We start from the raw sequence: 17,325 nt of genomic DNA on the forward strand, positions 1-17,325 counted from the left end.
GAAGACATGCACACGTGTCTTAGCTACTGTTTTATTGCTGTCAAGAGATAACTGCCAACAAGGCAACTTATTAAAAAGTAAGCATTTAACTGGGGGATTGCTTATAGTTTCAGAGGATGAGTCCATGACCATCATGGTGGGGAGAATGGCAGAAGGTAGGTAGGCACAGTGCTGAAGCAGTAGCTAGGAACTTATATCTTATCCACAAGCAGTAGGCAGAGAGAGAAAGACTGTTCCTGGCATGGGCTTTCAAACCTCAAAGCCTACCCACAGTGACACATCTTCTTCAACAAGGTCAACCTTCTAAATGTTCTAAAAACTGTTCTACAAACTAGGGACCAAGCATTCAGATTTATAAGCCCATGGAGCTAGTCTCATTCAAAACACTACATCCAGCCGGGCGGTGGTGGTGCACGCCTTTAATCCCAGCACTCAGGAGGCAGAGGCAGGCGGATCTCTGGGAGTTCGAGGCCAGCCTGGTCTACAAGAGCTAGTTCCAGGATAGGCACCAAAGCTACAGGGAAACCCTGTCTCGAAAAACCAAAAAAAAAAAAAAACAAACAAACAAAAAACAACAAAAAAAACACAACACTACATCCATTCTTTGGCCCCGAATAGACTTAGTAGTCATATCATAATGCAAATGCATTTGCATAACTCCAAAAATCCCACAGATTTCCACAGTCTTGACACTGTTTAAAGGTCCAAAGCCTCTCCTGAGCCTAGAGGCAATATCTTCCCTGTGAACTTCTGTAAAATCAAAAGCAAATTGCACACTCTAACATCCAATGACACAGAATATACATTACCATTCCAAAGAGGAGTAAAGGGGGCATGGCAAGGAAATACCAAAGCAAGACTGAAACCCAAGAGGGCCAACTTCAAATTCTGTAACTCTATGTCTGCTGTCAGAGGGTTTAGATGGCTTTTAGGGGCTTTCCTTAGCCAGCGAGGAAGGCTCCACAGCCCCTTTACTCCTGTGTTCATACTGATAAAGCCAGAACCAGGTAGTCGAAGCTGCCAAGTATTGCAGCCTGTTTGGGATAAAAGCTGGTCCCTCCTTGCATTATATTTTCATATGCTTTGACTTGTTGATGCTTTCCTTTGTGGCACAAGCTTTCCTTTTTGTGAGTTGCTGATTAGCTGGGGAGGATATTAGCCTGAAGGTACCACTCCCTCCATCCCATTTAGCATCAGGTCTGTCTTCACCTCCTTGAGCACAGGACTTAATCCAACATCCCTTTTCCTGATGCTCTTTTTCTCCTCATGTGTACATTTTGTATTTTTTTTGTCCCACTTTCTCTTTTTCTTTATAGATCTGTATAAGAGTGACCACACTAATAACAGCATGACATAGTCAATACTAAGTTGTCTTGAAATCTTCTAGACAGTCATCCAGAACTCTTCAATTTAGCCTCTGGAAGAGTCTTAGAACAAGAGCAAAAAGCAGCAATATTCTTTGCCAAAACGTCACAAAAACAGTCTCTAGTCCATTCACTAATATTACTCTCCTCTAAAAGTTCTTAAGCTGGGCCTTCATAGTTCACATGGCACTCAGCACAACTATCTTCCATGCTCCTATGAGAATGGCCCAGGAAGTCTTGCTTACAGAATGCATCTTCTGTCCTGATACAAAGTCCCAAAGTCCACATTCCACTAACAAGCAGCATGAACAAGCCTGTCATGGCAATAAGACAGTACTGTTCTGTTGCTACGATGTGACATCATGACCAAGGCAGCTTACATAAGAAAGCATTTAACTGGGGGCTTGCACACAGTTTCAGAAGGTGAGTCCATGACCATCATGGGAGGGAGAATGATAGGAAGCAGGCTGGCGTGGCGCTGACAACAGTAACTGAGGGTTTATATCTTATCTGCAAGAAGTAGACAGACGAAGAGACTGTGCTGGTGTGGGATTTTGAAACCTTGAAGCCCACACCCAGCAACACACCTACTCAAACAAGGACACACCCCCTCCAACAAGGCCACACCTCCTAATCCTTCGTAAACAGTTCCACCAATGGAAAACAAACATTCAAATATTTGAGCCTATGGAGATCATCTTTAAACCACCACATATCAGACCTCGACTCCAAGCCCAACTCCAACACCCAAATCAATCCAATCCCCAAAGCAACCCCTACTCAAACACTAATGCCAACCCCAACCATAGCACTAACCCAAACCTCAACCCTAACCCCAGCCTAACTCTAACCCCCAAATAAGAGGTCATCTTTTCACATGCTTACCCTTTTTTTCTTTGGTATAAACTTTCCATTCATGTTTCTTGCTCATTTTTGCTGCCACAATTGGTGCATGTTCGTTTTTCTTATTGCTTTGTAGAAGCTCTTTGCTTATTAATAGAGAACCACATATAATCTCTGTATATTACGAATCCCTTCTGGTCTGGGCTTTTCATTCGCCTTTTGTAGCTAGAGAGTCAGTCTTAAACACAACTGGATAAATAATCAGCCTTCGCTGGTTTTTGTGCCTGGTTTATAAAGTCATTTCCTACATCTGTGTAAACATTAGGTCCTGTTTTTCACATTTAGACCTTGGATCCACCTGGAAAGTGTTATTCATGTGCAGTGTGAAACAGTGATCTTATTTTACCTTTACCATATGGGTAGCCATCCGAATGTTTATAAAGAGCCCGAAATTAGGAACAAAATTATATGGTTTTAGCAGGAATAGATGAAAGATATTAACTCTACTTTCATAAGAACTTCATAAAAAGGGGGCCAGGGCATGGTCGCACATACCTTTAATCCCAGCCCTGGGGAGGCAGAGGCTTTAAACTCTCCCTGATCAGCTTGATCTACATGCATATCAAGTTCCAAGACACCCAGGAACAGGAATTACATAGTTTTGTTGTTGGGTTTTTTTTTTGTGTGTGTGTGTGTGTGTGTGTGTGTGTGTGTGTGTGTGTTTTAAGACAGGGTTTCTCTGTTGCTTTCGTGCCTGTTCTGGAACTCACTCTGTAGACCAGGCTGGTCTTGAACTCAGAGATTTGTCTGTCTCTGTTTCCCGAGTGCTGGGATTAAAAGCATGTGCCATCACCACCCAGCATAAGGCCCTGTCACAAAGAAAGAAAGAAAGAAAGAAAGAAAGAAAGAAAGAAAGAAAGAAAGAAGGGAGGGAGGGAGGGAGGGAGGGAGGGAAGGAAGGCAGGCAGGCAGTGCTGCCATATGGTCTAGTAATACCACTTTGGGGTATGTTTTTGTTAGGGTTATCATTGCAGTGATGAAACACCATGATCTAAAAGCAACCTGGGGGGGGAGGGTATATTTGGCTTACAGTTCCATATCACTGTTCATCATTGAAAGAAGTCAGGACAGGAAAAACAGGGTAGGAACCAGGAGGCACGAGCCGATGCAGAAGCCATGGAGGGTATACTGTTTATTAGCTTGTTCCTCATGGCTTGTTCAGCCTGCTTTCTTACAGGACCCAGGACCACCAGCCTAGGAATGACATCACACACAATGATCTGGGCCCTCCCCCATCAATCACTAATTAGGAAAATGCTCTATAGGCTTGCCTACAGCTTGATATTGTGGAGGAATTTTTTTTCAGTTGAGGTTCCTTCCTCTCAGGTAACCACAGCAAGTTAACATAAAACTAGCCAGCATAGGGTAAATATCCCAAAAAGAAATGAAATTGCATTTTGAAGTAGTATCTAAACCACCATGTTCATTGCAGCATCATGTACAGTAGCCAAGATAAAGGAATGACCCAAATGCCCATCAACAGATGAATGGATAAAGAAAACGCGAGATGCACACAGATACACTGTGATGCCGTTCAGCCTTTTAAAAGAAGGGCATCATGCCATTTGCATGATGATGAATGAGCCCGGAGGCCATCATAACAAGTGAAATAACCAAAACTTTAGTCTTCAAGTGTTTGCAATAAGTACTCACATTCTCCCTGTGTCTATGGGCCATCCCCTAACAAGCTGCCTGTGCCCTGTACACCCATGCCTCTCAGGATTAGAGAACCTACCCTAGGGCTTTGCTGTCCAAAGTGAGGTTTCCAGACAACATCAGCATCTCTTGTAAGCTGACTGGAAAGGAATAGCCCTAGCTCACTCTGAACCTGAAACTGGAATCATTTTAACTGGCCCCCTGCGGAGTTTTAGGTACATCAAAGTCTGAGGAGAGATGTGCTCCACCAGTTTCCTTGTTCATGGAATAAAATCACCTACTACTCCACATGTGTCCCAGTTCAATAAAGGTTTATTTCAAGAGTGTTGTCTTGTGTACTGTGATTAAACAACGAACAAACAACAACAAAATGACCAGCCACATCTGCACCCGGTTATAGTTATTATTGTTTATTGGCTATAATTATTTCGAATCTCTCTCTTTTAGGACACGTTCCCAATGGTCTCAAATGCCACCCTGACCAGGAGCACCTGATCTATCCCCTGGGCTGCACTGTCCTCATCCAGGCAATAAACACTAATGAGCAGAAATTCCTCCACGGGCATGGTAACAACGTCTCCTGTGTGGCCATCTCCAAGGAAGGAGATTATATCGCCTCTGGACAAGTCACGTTCATGGGGTTCAAGGTGAATAAAATGCAAAGAATTCACTGGACTGACTTTCTTAAAGGTGCCTCCCTAGAAGAGCTGCCAGACTTCCTAGCTCTGTGTGCACGCCGGTCCTCCCATCACCCTTTGCCTTCTCTCATCAGCCCATCAAGCTGTCCCTGAAAGCCTCTGGCGTCCTGGTACCAGATGCTGTAGCTGGTGACTGCAAACGCTTAGCTTAAATCTGCTTCGACTTTGTTGCTGTCTGTCGTGTTTCTACCACACGGTCTAACACGGGGCAGTGGCTTCACTGAGTATTTCTCACCAAGAGAGGCAGTCACCCCTCAGGTTCTACTAAAGTCTGTCTAGCATCTGACAGTGTATCTCGCCCCTCAGGCAGACATCATTCTGTGGGACTATAAGAAGAGAGAGCTGATTGCTCGGCTGTCCCTGCACAAGGGGAAAATCGAAGCCCTGGCCTTTTCACCCAATGATTTATACTTGGTTTCACTTGGAGGCCCAGATGATGGAAGGTAATGAATGAAGCCTACTTTTATGCTTGCTTTTTTTCTTTTCTTCTTCTTCTTCTTCTTCTTCCTCTTCCTCTTCCTCTTCCTCTTCTTCTTCGGGGAAGTGTTTCGTTTTGTTTTAGACAGGGTTTCTCTATGTAGTCTTGGCCGTCCTAGAATTCACTCTGTAAACCAGACTGGCCCCTTGAATTCACAGAGATCTGTCTGCCTCTGCCCCTGCCTCTGCCTCTGCCTCTCAAAGGCTGGGATTAAAGGCATGCACCACCACTGCCCAGGTACTTACATGTTTTCTACCAGGTGTTACAGACATCAAGTATATTGTCCCTTCCCAGGTCCTCTGTTGGTCTTCCCATGTCTGAGTATGCTGCTGTATATGATAAGTCATGAGAAAACGTGGCTTAGAAAAGTGGTCCTCAGCTCTGCCACCACGTGGACAACACCTGGCCTGCTCCCTGCTGCCAGGGCCCACCTACAGAGAGTCTGATTTGATCAGTCTGGGCTCTAGGAGTCCCAGAATCTTCCTGGATGATACTGTGTGCCCCTACAGTCAGAAACCAACGCTGTCAAAGACATCATAACCACAGCCATGATAACAGTCATTGTCAAAGGCAAATAAGCTTTGAGTAGGTCCTGTGTGACAAGTGTGTGCTGAGAACTTTCACTGCAATAGCTCACTTGAGCCTCATGACTACTCTTTAGAATGGAAGCCCCTGGTGCCCAATGGCAACTGAACAACTGAAGTCACTGGTGGGTAAGTGGTAGTGCAGGGACACAAACTCCGGTAGTGTGACTGCAGAGGTGATACTTTTACCTCCCCCACAAGTCATGATCTTTGCCCTTTGACGGACTTGGTGATATTTGACAGAGACCGTGTATAAAGTGAATCTGGAGGAAATATGCGCACACCTAAAAACATCATTTTCAGACTGACCTGGGCTATATAGAAAATAATGACATCACACTGGGAAGGGCAATTGATGAAATATATACTCCTATTTAAATGCTAAAGAATATAGGTGGTAGAGAATAATATATGATCTGTGTAGAATCTCCCAGGTGTATTTCCACAGCTGGCAGGTTCTTGGCCTTTCCCAGGTCCCCTGTCGGTCTGAACACCTCTGAGTGGGTTGGTATGTGTGAAAAGGTCATGAGAAAAGAATTTCTCAGGAGAGGTCCTCAGCTCTGGCTGCACATGGGCATTTACTCTTTGAAATAACTTTTGCATATACAGTATTTTCTTATTTGAGCTTCACAAGTGCACAATGATATTTAGTTCCATGTCCTCTTAACGTACAGAAATTCAACAAAGTTTTTCATTACTTTTGCGACTTTGGTAATCATTTGTAAGTGGTTTCCACCATCTCTGGGCCATCTCCTGTTTGACTGGTTTTTTTTCCATAAGAGATATAGTCAGAAGTTTTCTGTTAATATTCTTACCTCTGTTAAAAAGCAGCTGTTCTCAGCCATGCGTGCATACTGAATCACCTGGAGAAACTGCAGAAGTCCTGGTGCCTGGGTTCCATGCATGGAGTATCTTGGTGGCTGGCCATTGAGCCAGTATACCTCCAGAGGTCTTACGTGGGAAAACTTACCTCTGTAAAAACGGCTAATCTTTGGTTACCTTAAGCTTGCTTTTTGACTACCTAAAATTTGCTTAAAGAAAATGAGACTGTGAGGAAAGTGATGGATAAACTTTGCTGGATCAGAAAAGTGCAGGGTGACCATCCCTGGTTGATCACTGTGGCTCTGACAGTTGTCTTCAGACAATTGGTCCAATTTTAGGCTGTGGAAGGGGTCCAATTCACCCAATCCTCCCGACTTGGTGGTAGAGGGAAGACAAAAACTCCAGTTAATAGTCATGAACATTCTATGGCTTGCCTTTCTACATTCACAATTTATATTTTACAACTAATCTATTAAATTTTTATCAATATTATTGTACTATTTTTGTTACAATGTGACTCTGTCTTAGTTACTTTTCTATTGCTGTGATAAAACACCATGACTGAGGCAACTTATAAAAGAAAGTGTTTAATCTGGAGCTTACAGTGCCAGAGAGTTAGAGTCCATGACCATCATGGCAGCGAGCATGGTGGCAGGCACATGGGCAAGATACTGCAGCAGTAACTAAGAGCTTACTTCCTGAGACACAACCACAAGGCCAAGAGAAAAACTGGAAATGGTTTGAGTCTTTTGAAACCTCAAATCCTATCCCCCATGACACACCTCTTCCAACATGACCACACCTCCTAATCCTTCCAAAGCAGTTCCACCAAATGAGGACCCAGTATTTGAATATAGAAGCCTATGGGGGCCATTCTCATTCAGACCAGCAAAGGTTTTCACTCAGAACACCTATGTATACCTATTCTTTGCCATGACTGTGGAGTCATACTGTACACGTGAACCACAAATTCAAATTGGCCAACTCACTGCCTATGCAGGTATGCGCCATTCATTTAAAAACTTAAAATTAAAGCTTTATTTGACTGATATTTATAAAGAAACTGTGTTGTCCTACAATGGAAACAGATCTAGAATTCAAAACTGTAAGTCTACATGTAACTTTTCTCTCATTCCCTTACTATAAAGGGGTCTATTGGCTGAAGCCTCTAATTAAAATGATTTATGAGTTTTTAAAGTAGTGCTTGGAATGATGGGTTTCATCATGACAGTTCCATGTCTGTATCTCATTGTACATTGTTCATGTTTGTCTCCTCACAGCCTCCCTTATCCCTCCCTGCTGTCGTTATTACTTTCTTTTAAAAATTATTTACTTATCTGTTTGCTTGGTGTTTCAGCTGTATGTATTACTGTTCATGGCACAGGCCAGAAGAGGGCATCGAATCTCCTGGAACTGGGGTTACAGCCAGTTGTGAGCTGCTGTACAGATACTAGGAATTGAACCCTGGTACTTTGGAAGAACAGCCAGTGTTCTTACTGCTGAGCTAGCTCTCCAGCCCCAAGACATATTTCATATGCTATAAAATACACTCGGACAAGGTGTACAGATGGTTGGTTTTTAGTATATATACAGAATTTAGAGCCATCACTCGATGCAACTTTATTTCCAGCACCCCAGAAAGGAAGCCCACAAGCCATTAGCAGTCACCCCCTCACCCCACCCTCCTCTTTCCAGCCCCAGGCAATCACCATGCTCCCTTCTGTACCTGTAGATGCGCCTGTTCTGGCAATTCCACATAATGGAATCACACCATTCTCATTTTCTTGAGCAATTTTTTTCCCCTAAGCTCAATGTTTCCAAGGCTCACCCATTTGTGACATGCTATCAATATAAATAATATTTAAATTATATTGTATGGATAAAGCACATTTTCCCTATCCACGCATCAACTGATGGACTTTTGAACTATTTCATTTGTGTGTGTGTGTGTGTGTGTGTGTGTGTGTGTGTGTGTGTATACTGAAGGTTGAACCCAGGGCCTGAAACATGCTAAGAACATATTCTAGCACTCAGCTACACCTTTAGCTCCCAAGGCATTATTGATTGTATAATAATTATTAATACTTCACAGTGCTGAGAACATATATATACAAGCTTTTGTATGGAAATACATTTCCATTTCCATTGAATATGAAGCATTTGGGCTTTATTCTGTTTAAGAAGGGATCCATGTAGCCCAGGCTGGCCTCAAACTTAGTATGTAGTCAATGGGGCTGACCTTAAACTCCTAGGCCTCCACCTCTCAAGGTCTGGAATTACAGAAGAAGGCACCCAGTTTTAGTACCTCTGTTCTCTGGCTCATCACCTCGTTCAACCTAGAGAGTAATTCCCCTCACGTTTCCACCACCACATAGCAACTATCGGGGCCCACTATGCAAAAGAACACATAGCTTTTACATCATCTCCTCTTCCTGGTTGCTGGTGATCTGTTAGACCTGGATTTCAAGTCATGTATAATAATAATAATAATAATGCATTCTATATGCAGAAAATCAGGGCATATATGCAGGCCTACTTTTACGCTGACAAAGGCCTATAACATTCGCTTTAATTATTTTGATTCACATACTTAACATAATTCCTGTTCCTTTGCTCAGAATTCTTGATATTGTCTTGCAATATTATTCATCTTAAGGCTAAGTTGTATGATTATATCCAGGAAGATGACAATGTCACCGTCAAGTGGTCCTTCTCAAAATGTGTTTCCCAGAACAGCAGCCTTGGCATTGTTGGAAGCACGTGAGGAAAGCAAAATTTCAGCCCTTCTCCCTCAGCCTGCCTGAGTTAGATACCCAGGAATGAGGGCCAGCTGACCTCGGTTAACATGTTTATTTGTAATAAAATGTATAAAAAAAAATCAAAACTTGCCAGGCCTTGTGGTATACACCTTTAATCTTAGCATTTAGGAGATGGAGGCAGGTGGATCTTTGTGAGTTCCAGGTCAGCCAAGGCTACATACATAGGGAGACCCTGTCTCAAACAAAAACTAAAAATTAGTGGTTAAATAATTCACTGTATGCAAATGGTTAATTTTGCATATCAGACCGCTGTCTGTCTGGTTGATTCTGGTTCTGTTGTCTCTTTAAGTTTGGGAACACTACCTTATATCATCTTGTTTACAGTTGTCTTTACATTTTCTTCTTTTTATTTGTTGGAACACCTCCTTGAGGCACGAGAAGCCTTTATTGGATCTGATGTCCACACTGGAGGTGGGGTAGTATACAGGACTGAGGCTTCCCAGACTAACTAGATAAAAGGGGAACTTATGGAGCACCCCTGTGAAGACTTAAGAAATTAATCATCTGGGTTTTTAATCATGTCTATCTATGTGTCTGTCTGTCTGTCTGTGCCACGGTGCACATGTGGACATGTGGACATCAGAGAACAACTTATCCATATTTTCCTTTCACCGTGGGAGTTCCACAAACTGAACTCAGGTCACCCGGAGGCTTGGCAGCATGCACCATCCCTCCCCGAACCATCTCACACCCTGGGGGAAGAAAAGGGATTTTTGTTGTCGTTCATTTCTTCATTTGTTTTTGTTTGTTTATTTGTTTGTTTTTGTTTTTGAGAGCCAGCAGAGGTAAGAAGAGGCCATCTCAGATCCTACAGAGTGAGTTACAGGAGGTTTTAAGACACTTGATGTGGGTGCCGGGAACCAACCTGCAGTCCTTCAGAAGGGCAGCAAAGGCTTTTAACATAACCGCTGAGTCATGTCTCCAGCCCCAAGGAAAATTTTTACATGAGATGAACACTTGTTCCACTTGATGCTTGTATGCCTGAAATGCCTTGATCGATGAGTTCCCTGGCTTCCAGTCCCAGAATAATTTTCCTTCAAAGCTTTTAGACTTTTTCATCTCACGTTTGTCTTCTAGGAAGCAGTATAAGCATGGAGGAGATGCTTGTGGGTGGGGAGGGAGAGGCCAAGCGTTTCCTCACTAGGACCGTTTCATTTTGTTCTTTTTCTTTCTAGAACCATTAAAAGAGTTGTTAACGAGGAACGTCTGATTTGCCCTGTTGGTGTCTTTTCCCCTTCTTGTTTGGCAGTGTGGTGGTTTGGAGCGTAGCCAAGAGAGATGCCATTTGCGGCAGCCCCGCGGCTGGCCTCAATGTCGGCAACGCCACCGACGTGATCTTCTCTCGGTGCCTGGATGAGATGTTTGTCACTGCTGGAAAGTAAGTCTGTGCGGCGAGGACGTCGGACCCAGGTTACCCCGCCATCTACCCAGAAAACATACGCATGCCAGTTCGGGGTGTGGCAATGGGAGAAGGTTATGTCTTGCGCCCTGGGCAAAAACTACATTGTAGTTTTTGTAAGCTTTGAAAAGAAATCCTTTCAGTTGGATGCACTTTAAGTACATTCCTTTGAAAACGCTGTTGAGGTCTACTGGAAAGATTCCTCGGAATGGCTAAACCCTTCTTTAAAAAACTATTTTATTACATATTTACATATTGTGTGTATGTGTGTCCATGCATGTTCCTCAGCAAGCATATGGAGGTCAAAAGACAACTCGTGGGAATCAGCTCTTCCCTTCTGTCATAGGCCCTGAGAACTGAACTCAGGCTGGGCAGCAAGCTCCTTTATCCACTCTGCCACCTCACTGGTCCTGAACCCTTCTTAGAATTCTTCATGTCATTGAAAAGACATGATTTCCAATCTGTGCTTGCCGAGTAATTTGCACAGTTGCCTGGTTGGTATTTCTTACCACCTGTTCTTGATTTAGGCCTAACGAAGTGATATTTTGCAAAAGAACCATGTCAGTATATTTCCAATGTTTAAGCTATTAGTCAGGGTCATAACTCAGGTAGGGTCAGCTTCAGCCAGCTTAGGTCAGGGAGCTGAACGTGCAAACAGAACCTCCCCCAGCATGAACTAATTTACAAACTGGCACTCACAGCCCTGCTTGATGTCCTGAGGGGAAGGTGAAACAGACATAAAAATGTCCTTTTCCACACCCCCCACCAGCTTAAAGGAAAGACATCCTAAACTGTAAGGCAGAGGGATAAGTTCAGGGAAACTATCTTTGCAACTCAGTCGTCTCCCATCCGTGACAGGTACACGCTGTCCGCTCCTTTCTTGGCCAGAGCAAATCGGTGCTGCTCTGCCTCTGTAATGTATCCTGTCCCCACCTTGGGACACACAGGGTACGTTTGCTCCATGGCTGAGTGAGGATGGACTCACTGAGAGGAGGTAAATTCCTTGGCATCCATGAAAGCCCTCGCCGGTCAGGCAAACCACGCTGGGACCCAGACAGCCCAGACTCGGAAGCTCTTCAGCCCCCTTTGGGTCTGCAGAGCAGCTTGTCTCTTTGCTCTGCTGGGTCTGGGTTCTTTGGTTCCTTAGCAGCTGAGAGCATCAGTGTGTTCTAACATCTGTGGGCAGCGTTTCTCCAAAAGTCAAACCTTGAGTTTTATGGGAAACAATCTTTTTTCGCATCATTTGTATTCCAAATTTCATGTGCTACCTGCACTTGAGTGTCACGTGATATTTAAGAGTGCTCCACATTCTTAAGATCTCGTTTGTGACCCCAGGATGCCCTGCTTTCCCTGTCACTGTCATGGTTTTGTGTATTCCACTGTAAGTTCTCCCTGAGACTGCCCAGCACCCCAGTTTCAGCATCTACACTATACCTACCAGTAAAACCATGGGCTCGCTCCCTCTCTCTCTCTCCCTCTTCACTTTGAAAAATACATTTTAATCTTACTATGTGTACAGTTCTGTAGGCTGAAAGTAAAGAGCAACTAAAGTTGGCATGTTCTAATTAATACTGTCTGATTGAGATGTTGGCGGAACTCTTTGCAATATTTCCTTTTTTAAATAATACTTTCACTAATTCCTTGGGAATTTCACACAATGTCTTTTGAGTATATCCACCTTGGATATGCTATTATTATTACAGAATTATTGACTCGGTGGTGAAGGGCCGGCCACATAGTAAGTGTCGTTCTAATTGCTAACTTAAATTCTCACTCACTCAGTCTCATTTCTCTTTCCTTGGAGATGGGAACCTCCGAACTAAAAGATCCTCCATTAAGCAAAGATCGTATTTGGCAGGGATTTTAAGGCCAGCCTTAGTTACACAGTGAGTGAGGTCCGCTTGGGCTACATGAGACCCAGCCTCTAAAAGGAAAAAAAAGATATCACTCTTTTAAATGTTTCAATACAGCTAAACACCTTGACTTACTTTTCCTGACTAAGATGTGGTGTCCCAAGCAAACATCCTCCGCTTTCCCTCTCCCACCCCAGCCTCTGGTACATTCCATTTAGATTCCACATGAGTGAGATCAGGCAATATTTGTCTTTTCTCTGACTGGCTTATCCCAGCCAGGATGATGTTCTCCAGATGGCCACTTTTCTTAAGGCTGACAGTTTTCTTTGTATATATACACACTTTCTTCATCCATTCATCTACCGATAGACACTCCATTTGTATACCCTATGATGACTACAGTTCATAAAAGTATACGTGCACGGTATGTATTAAATAACACTGAAAGTTGCTAGGAGTGGATTTCAAGTGTTCTTACTACAAAAAGATAAGTAAAGTAATACATATGCTTAGTAGTTTAATTTAACCATTCCTCAGTGTATACATGTGTTAAAACACCACATTCTATATCATAAGTGTATATAATTGTACTTGTCAGTAGGAGGGAAAGAATAAAATGAAGAACTCTGTTTTATTTCTACATTATTTGCTTGATTATTTAATTCATTAATTGATTTATCTTTGAGACATAGTCACACTATGCAGCCTTAGCTGTCCTGGAACTTACTAGGTAAACCAGGCTGGCCTTAAACTCGCAGAGATCTGCCTGCCTCTGTTTCCTACATGCTAAGAGTAAAGGCCTGTGTCATCATTCCTGGCTCAGATGCTTTACTAAATACATGCTTGTTTTCAGTACAGTGGGAAGAGTATGCACTTAGAGCTGGGTATGAATCCTGTTCTGCTCTTATGTAGTAGGAAGCATGGGGCCCCTTTGTTCCATCCTGCCCAGCTAGCTTACACCCGAAACAAACACACAGAAACTGTATTCATTCAAATACTGCCTGGCCCATTATATCTAGCTTCTTCTTGGCCAACTCTCACATCTTGATTTAACCCATTTCCATTAATGTGTATCGCCACTTGACTGTGGCTTACGGGCATGAGTCTAACCAGCGTCCGTCTTGAGCAGGAGAATCGTGGCATCTCGACTCTGCCCTTCTTCCTCAAGCATCCCATTCTGTCTACTCCACCTACCTAAATGCTACCCTATCAAAAGGCCAAGGCAATTTCTTTATTTAACCAATGAAAGCAACATATAGACAGAAGAACTTCCTATACCACTCTTACAAGCTCTGTTTGCATCACCTCACAGGGAGATCACACAATCTACCCCTTAGGTTGCCGAGAGATTGCATGGAAAGTTCTCAAGTTGCACAGTGGGCTATAAAAATAAAAACCCTCAGAAATGTTTATCTCTCTTCCTTTCAGCTTCTACTTCAAGAGCAGGGGGAGGGAGACCTGAAAGATGTGAAGAAAGAAAAAAAAGACATAAAGGATCAAGAAACTATAGGATGAGTTATTGTCACTGTGTTTACAGTCCCAGCCCTTGTTGAAGGGTGAGAGGAGGGGTGATTCCTTCCTCCCCAGAAGAGCTAGTGAACTTACTTGATGGTGGTTAGTTGAGAGGGAACAGGTAGGACCCTGGCATACAGGAAAAGATTAAAGTGATGGCCACCCTGGGCATGTACACTCTCAGCTTGTTGAAGTGAGCATTTCTTCTACTGGCCAGATGTGGGTCATGCTCAAGGAAAAGAGCTGGTCTCGTTTTCCACCAGACAGCTGACAGTTAATACAGAGACTCCCAACGGTCCAAGTTCATAGAATAAGTGACTGTGAATGCTATTACCTAAATGGGACATTGATATCACCTTCCCCCTGCCACCAGTGCTTGGGGAACATCAGGAAAGAGGGTGTAGACAGATTGTAAGATCTAGAGGTAAGGGGAGATTTCTTTTAAGTAATGTGCTCTGGATATGACGGGGCCATTGTACTCATGAACTCCCAGCGGCTTTGGTTGCCTGCCCAACACCTTCATAAGATCAACCCAGCCACCTAACCTAGAGAAGAGCCCTAAGATGCCCTGACTGTAGCTGCAGCCATTGGCTGTGGTGAATGGGAGTCAGTTTTCTTCAGCTGTGTGGCCCCTAGTAAGCTGTCCGTGTTCTAGTGGATGGTCCACAAACCCATGCGGATATGGGCAGCATTCGTTGGTATCAATATGCTACGAAAAGAGGAGGAGGAGGAGAAGTTGGGAAGGGAAAGTGTGTGTGGGATTGGAAAAAGAAGTAAGGGTGGATATGATATTAAAACAGTGTATCCATGCATGAAATCACTAAAGAATAAATTAAAGTTTCTTCTACAAAGAGAGTAAAAGTGTTGGTTCGAGTTTTGCCAGGAGTGTTCTGACTAGGGTTTAAGAAAAGTACATTGGTCAGGATCCACAGCATTACAGTGTTGGTGGCCTCCTGGTTGCTGGGGTTTTTTTTTTTAATATTTATTTATTTATTTATTTATTATGTATACAATATTCTTTCTGTGTGTATGCCTGAAGGCCAGAAGAGGGCACCAGACCTCATTACAGATGGTTGAGAGCCACCATGTGGTCGCTGGGAACTGAACTCAGGACCTTTGGAAGAGCAGGCAACGCTCTTAACCGCTGAGCCGTTTCTCCAACCCCTGGTTGCTGTTTTGATAAGTGTGCTCCTTTCACTGCTGACAGTTTGTTATCCCTCTATGCAAAAGGATGGCACAGTTCTATCCCTAGCCTTCTCTCCCTAAATCTATTGCCAGTCTCCATCAGAGGCTATGTATCCCGGCACTGCAGCGGGAAACAGAGTAGGCTGTCATGCTGGCACCTGGTTGATGTTAAATCAAGGTCAGAATTGTGATGCAGTTCCTTGACTGCACATTCTAATTTTCAGAGTCAAGTTGCTTTGTGAATTAACGAGATGTCTCACTTAAGAACTGGTCTGAGGCCGGGTGGTGGTGGCACACGCCTTTAATTCCAGCACTCAGGAGGCAGAGGCAGGCGGATCTCTATGAGTTCGAGGCCAGCCTGGTCTAGAAGAGCTAGTCCCAGGACAGGAACCAAAAAAAAAAAAAAAAGAACTGGTCTGATATCAGACCAGTTGCAGTTGAATATTACTTTAACTGTGGAAAGATGTGTTATATTTGTTAATTATGTGAAGATGTGTTGCTGTTTCACCTTGCCTATCTAAGGAACCTGATTGGTCCAATAAAAAAAACCGAATGGCCATTAGCTAGGCAGGAGAGGGTTAGGCAGACAGAAAGAAGAGATAGGAGGAAGAATCTAGACTGGAGGGGGGAAGAAGAGAGGAGAAAGGGACTCACCTGGGGCCAGAAACCAGGCAACTGCCAGCCATCCAGACATAGAGACAGCAGGAAAGTAAGATATACGGAAGGGAAGAAAGGTAAGAATCTGCAAGACAAGATGCAGATGAAGAGAAACAGGTTCATTTAAGCTAAAGAAAGCAAGCTAGCAGAAACGAGCATAAGGCTGAGCATTCGGAATTACTAATCATCCGTGTCATGATTTGGGAGCTGGTTAGTGGCCCAAAAGAAAAAGCCTGGTATAGCCAGTCCTCTTCGTTTGGTCCTGGGAGCTGCTCTTGGGTTCTGGTCGTGCAGAGTCATCCTGAAAAGACTGCTAGGAACACACTTCTACCAGAGAGCAGAGCAACCATGGGCCTACTAGGAGTTCCATTCCAATGATGATACAGATTCTAACAGAATTGAATAGTAAAATTTCTAAGGCACTGGATGAAATTTAAGATTTTTTTTTTACTTTTAATGCAATTTAATGTGATTGTTTCATGGAATCATTTCAAACATATTCACATTCTTCAGTACATCTCAGCAGTCTCATCATTTAGATTTCAAGGGGAAAATCCAATCAATCAAGAATATGCTAGAATAAGGTAGGAATAAAAGGCCACTAAGAGATGGGACCAATTCTGTAGCTAATAATTATTTTTTGGAAAGTTTCTCAAATTACCAATTATGCATCGATAATTAGTTATCAAATACATACATAGTGGGCTATGTATGTCCCAGTAAGCTTTTTAAATGAAATTGCATGGGTAGGATGAAATAGAAAAGACAGAATAGAATATAAAAATGTCGGAGTGAACCCTCCACAGTGAGATTAAACATTACTTAACCTTGCTTTTGTTTGTTACACGTATGTTTATATGTGTCTACTGAGCTGTGAGATTCAAGGTTATTTAACAGTGAAAAAAAAAAGATACATGTGAAGCAGCATTTGAAAGGATATTCGTTTGATTCTGATTTTCCTTTGTAGTGGGACAATTCGAGTGTGGGAACTGGATCTCCCAAACAGGAAAATCTGGCCCACGGAGTGTCAGACGGGACAGAAGAAAAGAATAGTCATGAGCACTGGGGTAAGTGTCAGCTCAACCCTTGCTCCCTTAAGTGGCTAGTAGTGCAAGCACTTGCCAGCAGCCCTGAGCAGGAGAGTGTGCGCACTGGGTCGGGCTAGGGAGGACAGCCTTGAAGAATGTCGGGGAGGAGGTACAGCTCAGAGGGAGCACCACAGCTGGGAGGAGCTGGGCAGCACTAAGAGGTCCCATTGTACTGGGACCTGAGCAGTCATCAAACATCCAAAGCCTGGCCTTGCGGGAAGCAGTGTGGCAGGTGATACTCAGAGCATACAGCACGCCCCTCCCCACCACCACCACTGCTATTTCTTCCATTGAAAATAAAGTCACT

General features: G+C 43.4%; 1 protein-coding gene across 1 annotated transcript in view; it reads left to right on the forward strand.

The window, feature by feature from the left end:
- Positions 1–17,325, forward strand: part of Cfap52 (cilia and flagella associated protein 52) — a 45,016-nt gene that overhangs the window by 5,389 nt on the left and 22,302 nt on the right. Inside the window, exons 2-5 of the mRNA XM_041665269.1 lie at positions 4,371–4,570; positions 4,928–5,064; positions 10,574–10,702; positions 16,898–16,997. Of these exons, the coding sequence (XP_041521203.1) occupies positions 4,371–4,570; positions 4,928–5,064; positions 10,574–10,702; positions 16,898–16,997 (566 nt within the window). The remainder of the gene's footprint in view (positions 1–4,370; positions 4,571–4,927; positions 5,065–10,573; positions 10,703–16,897; positions 16,998–17,325) is intronic.

The sequence above is a fragment of the Microtus oregoni genome, unplaced genomic scaffold (assembly GCF_018167655.1).
Source record: "Microtus oregoni isolate MIOR12 unplaced genomic scaffold, Mior012 000015F_ref0000493, whole genome shotgun sequence".
Classification (NCBI taxonomy): domain Eukaryota; kingdom Metazoa; phylum Chordata; class Mammalia; order Rodentia; family Cricetidae; genus Microtus; species Microtus oregoni.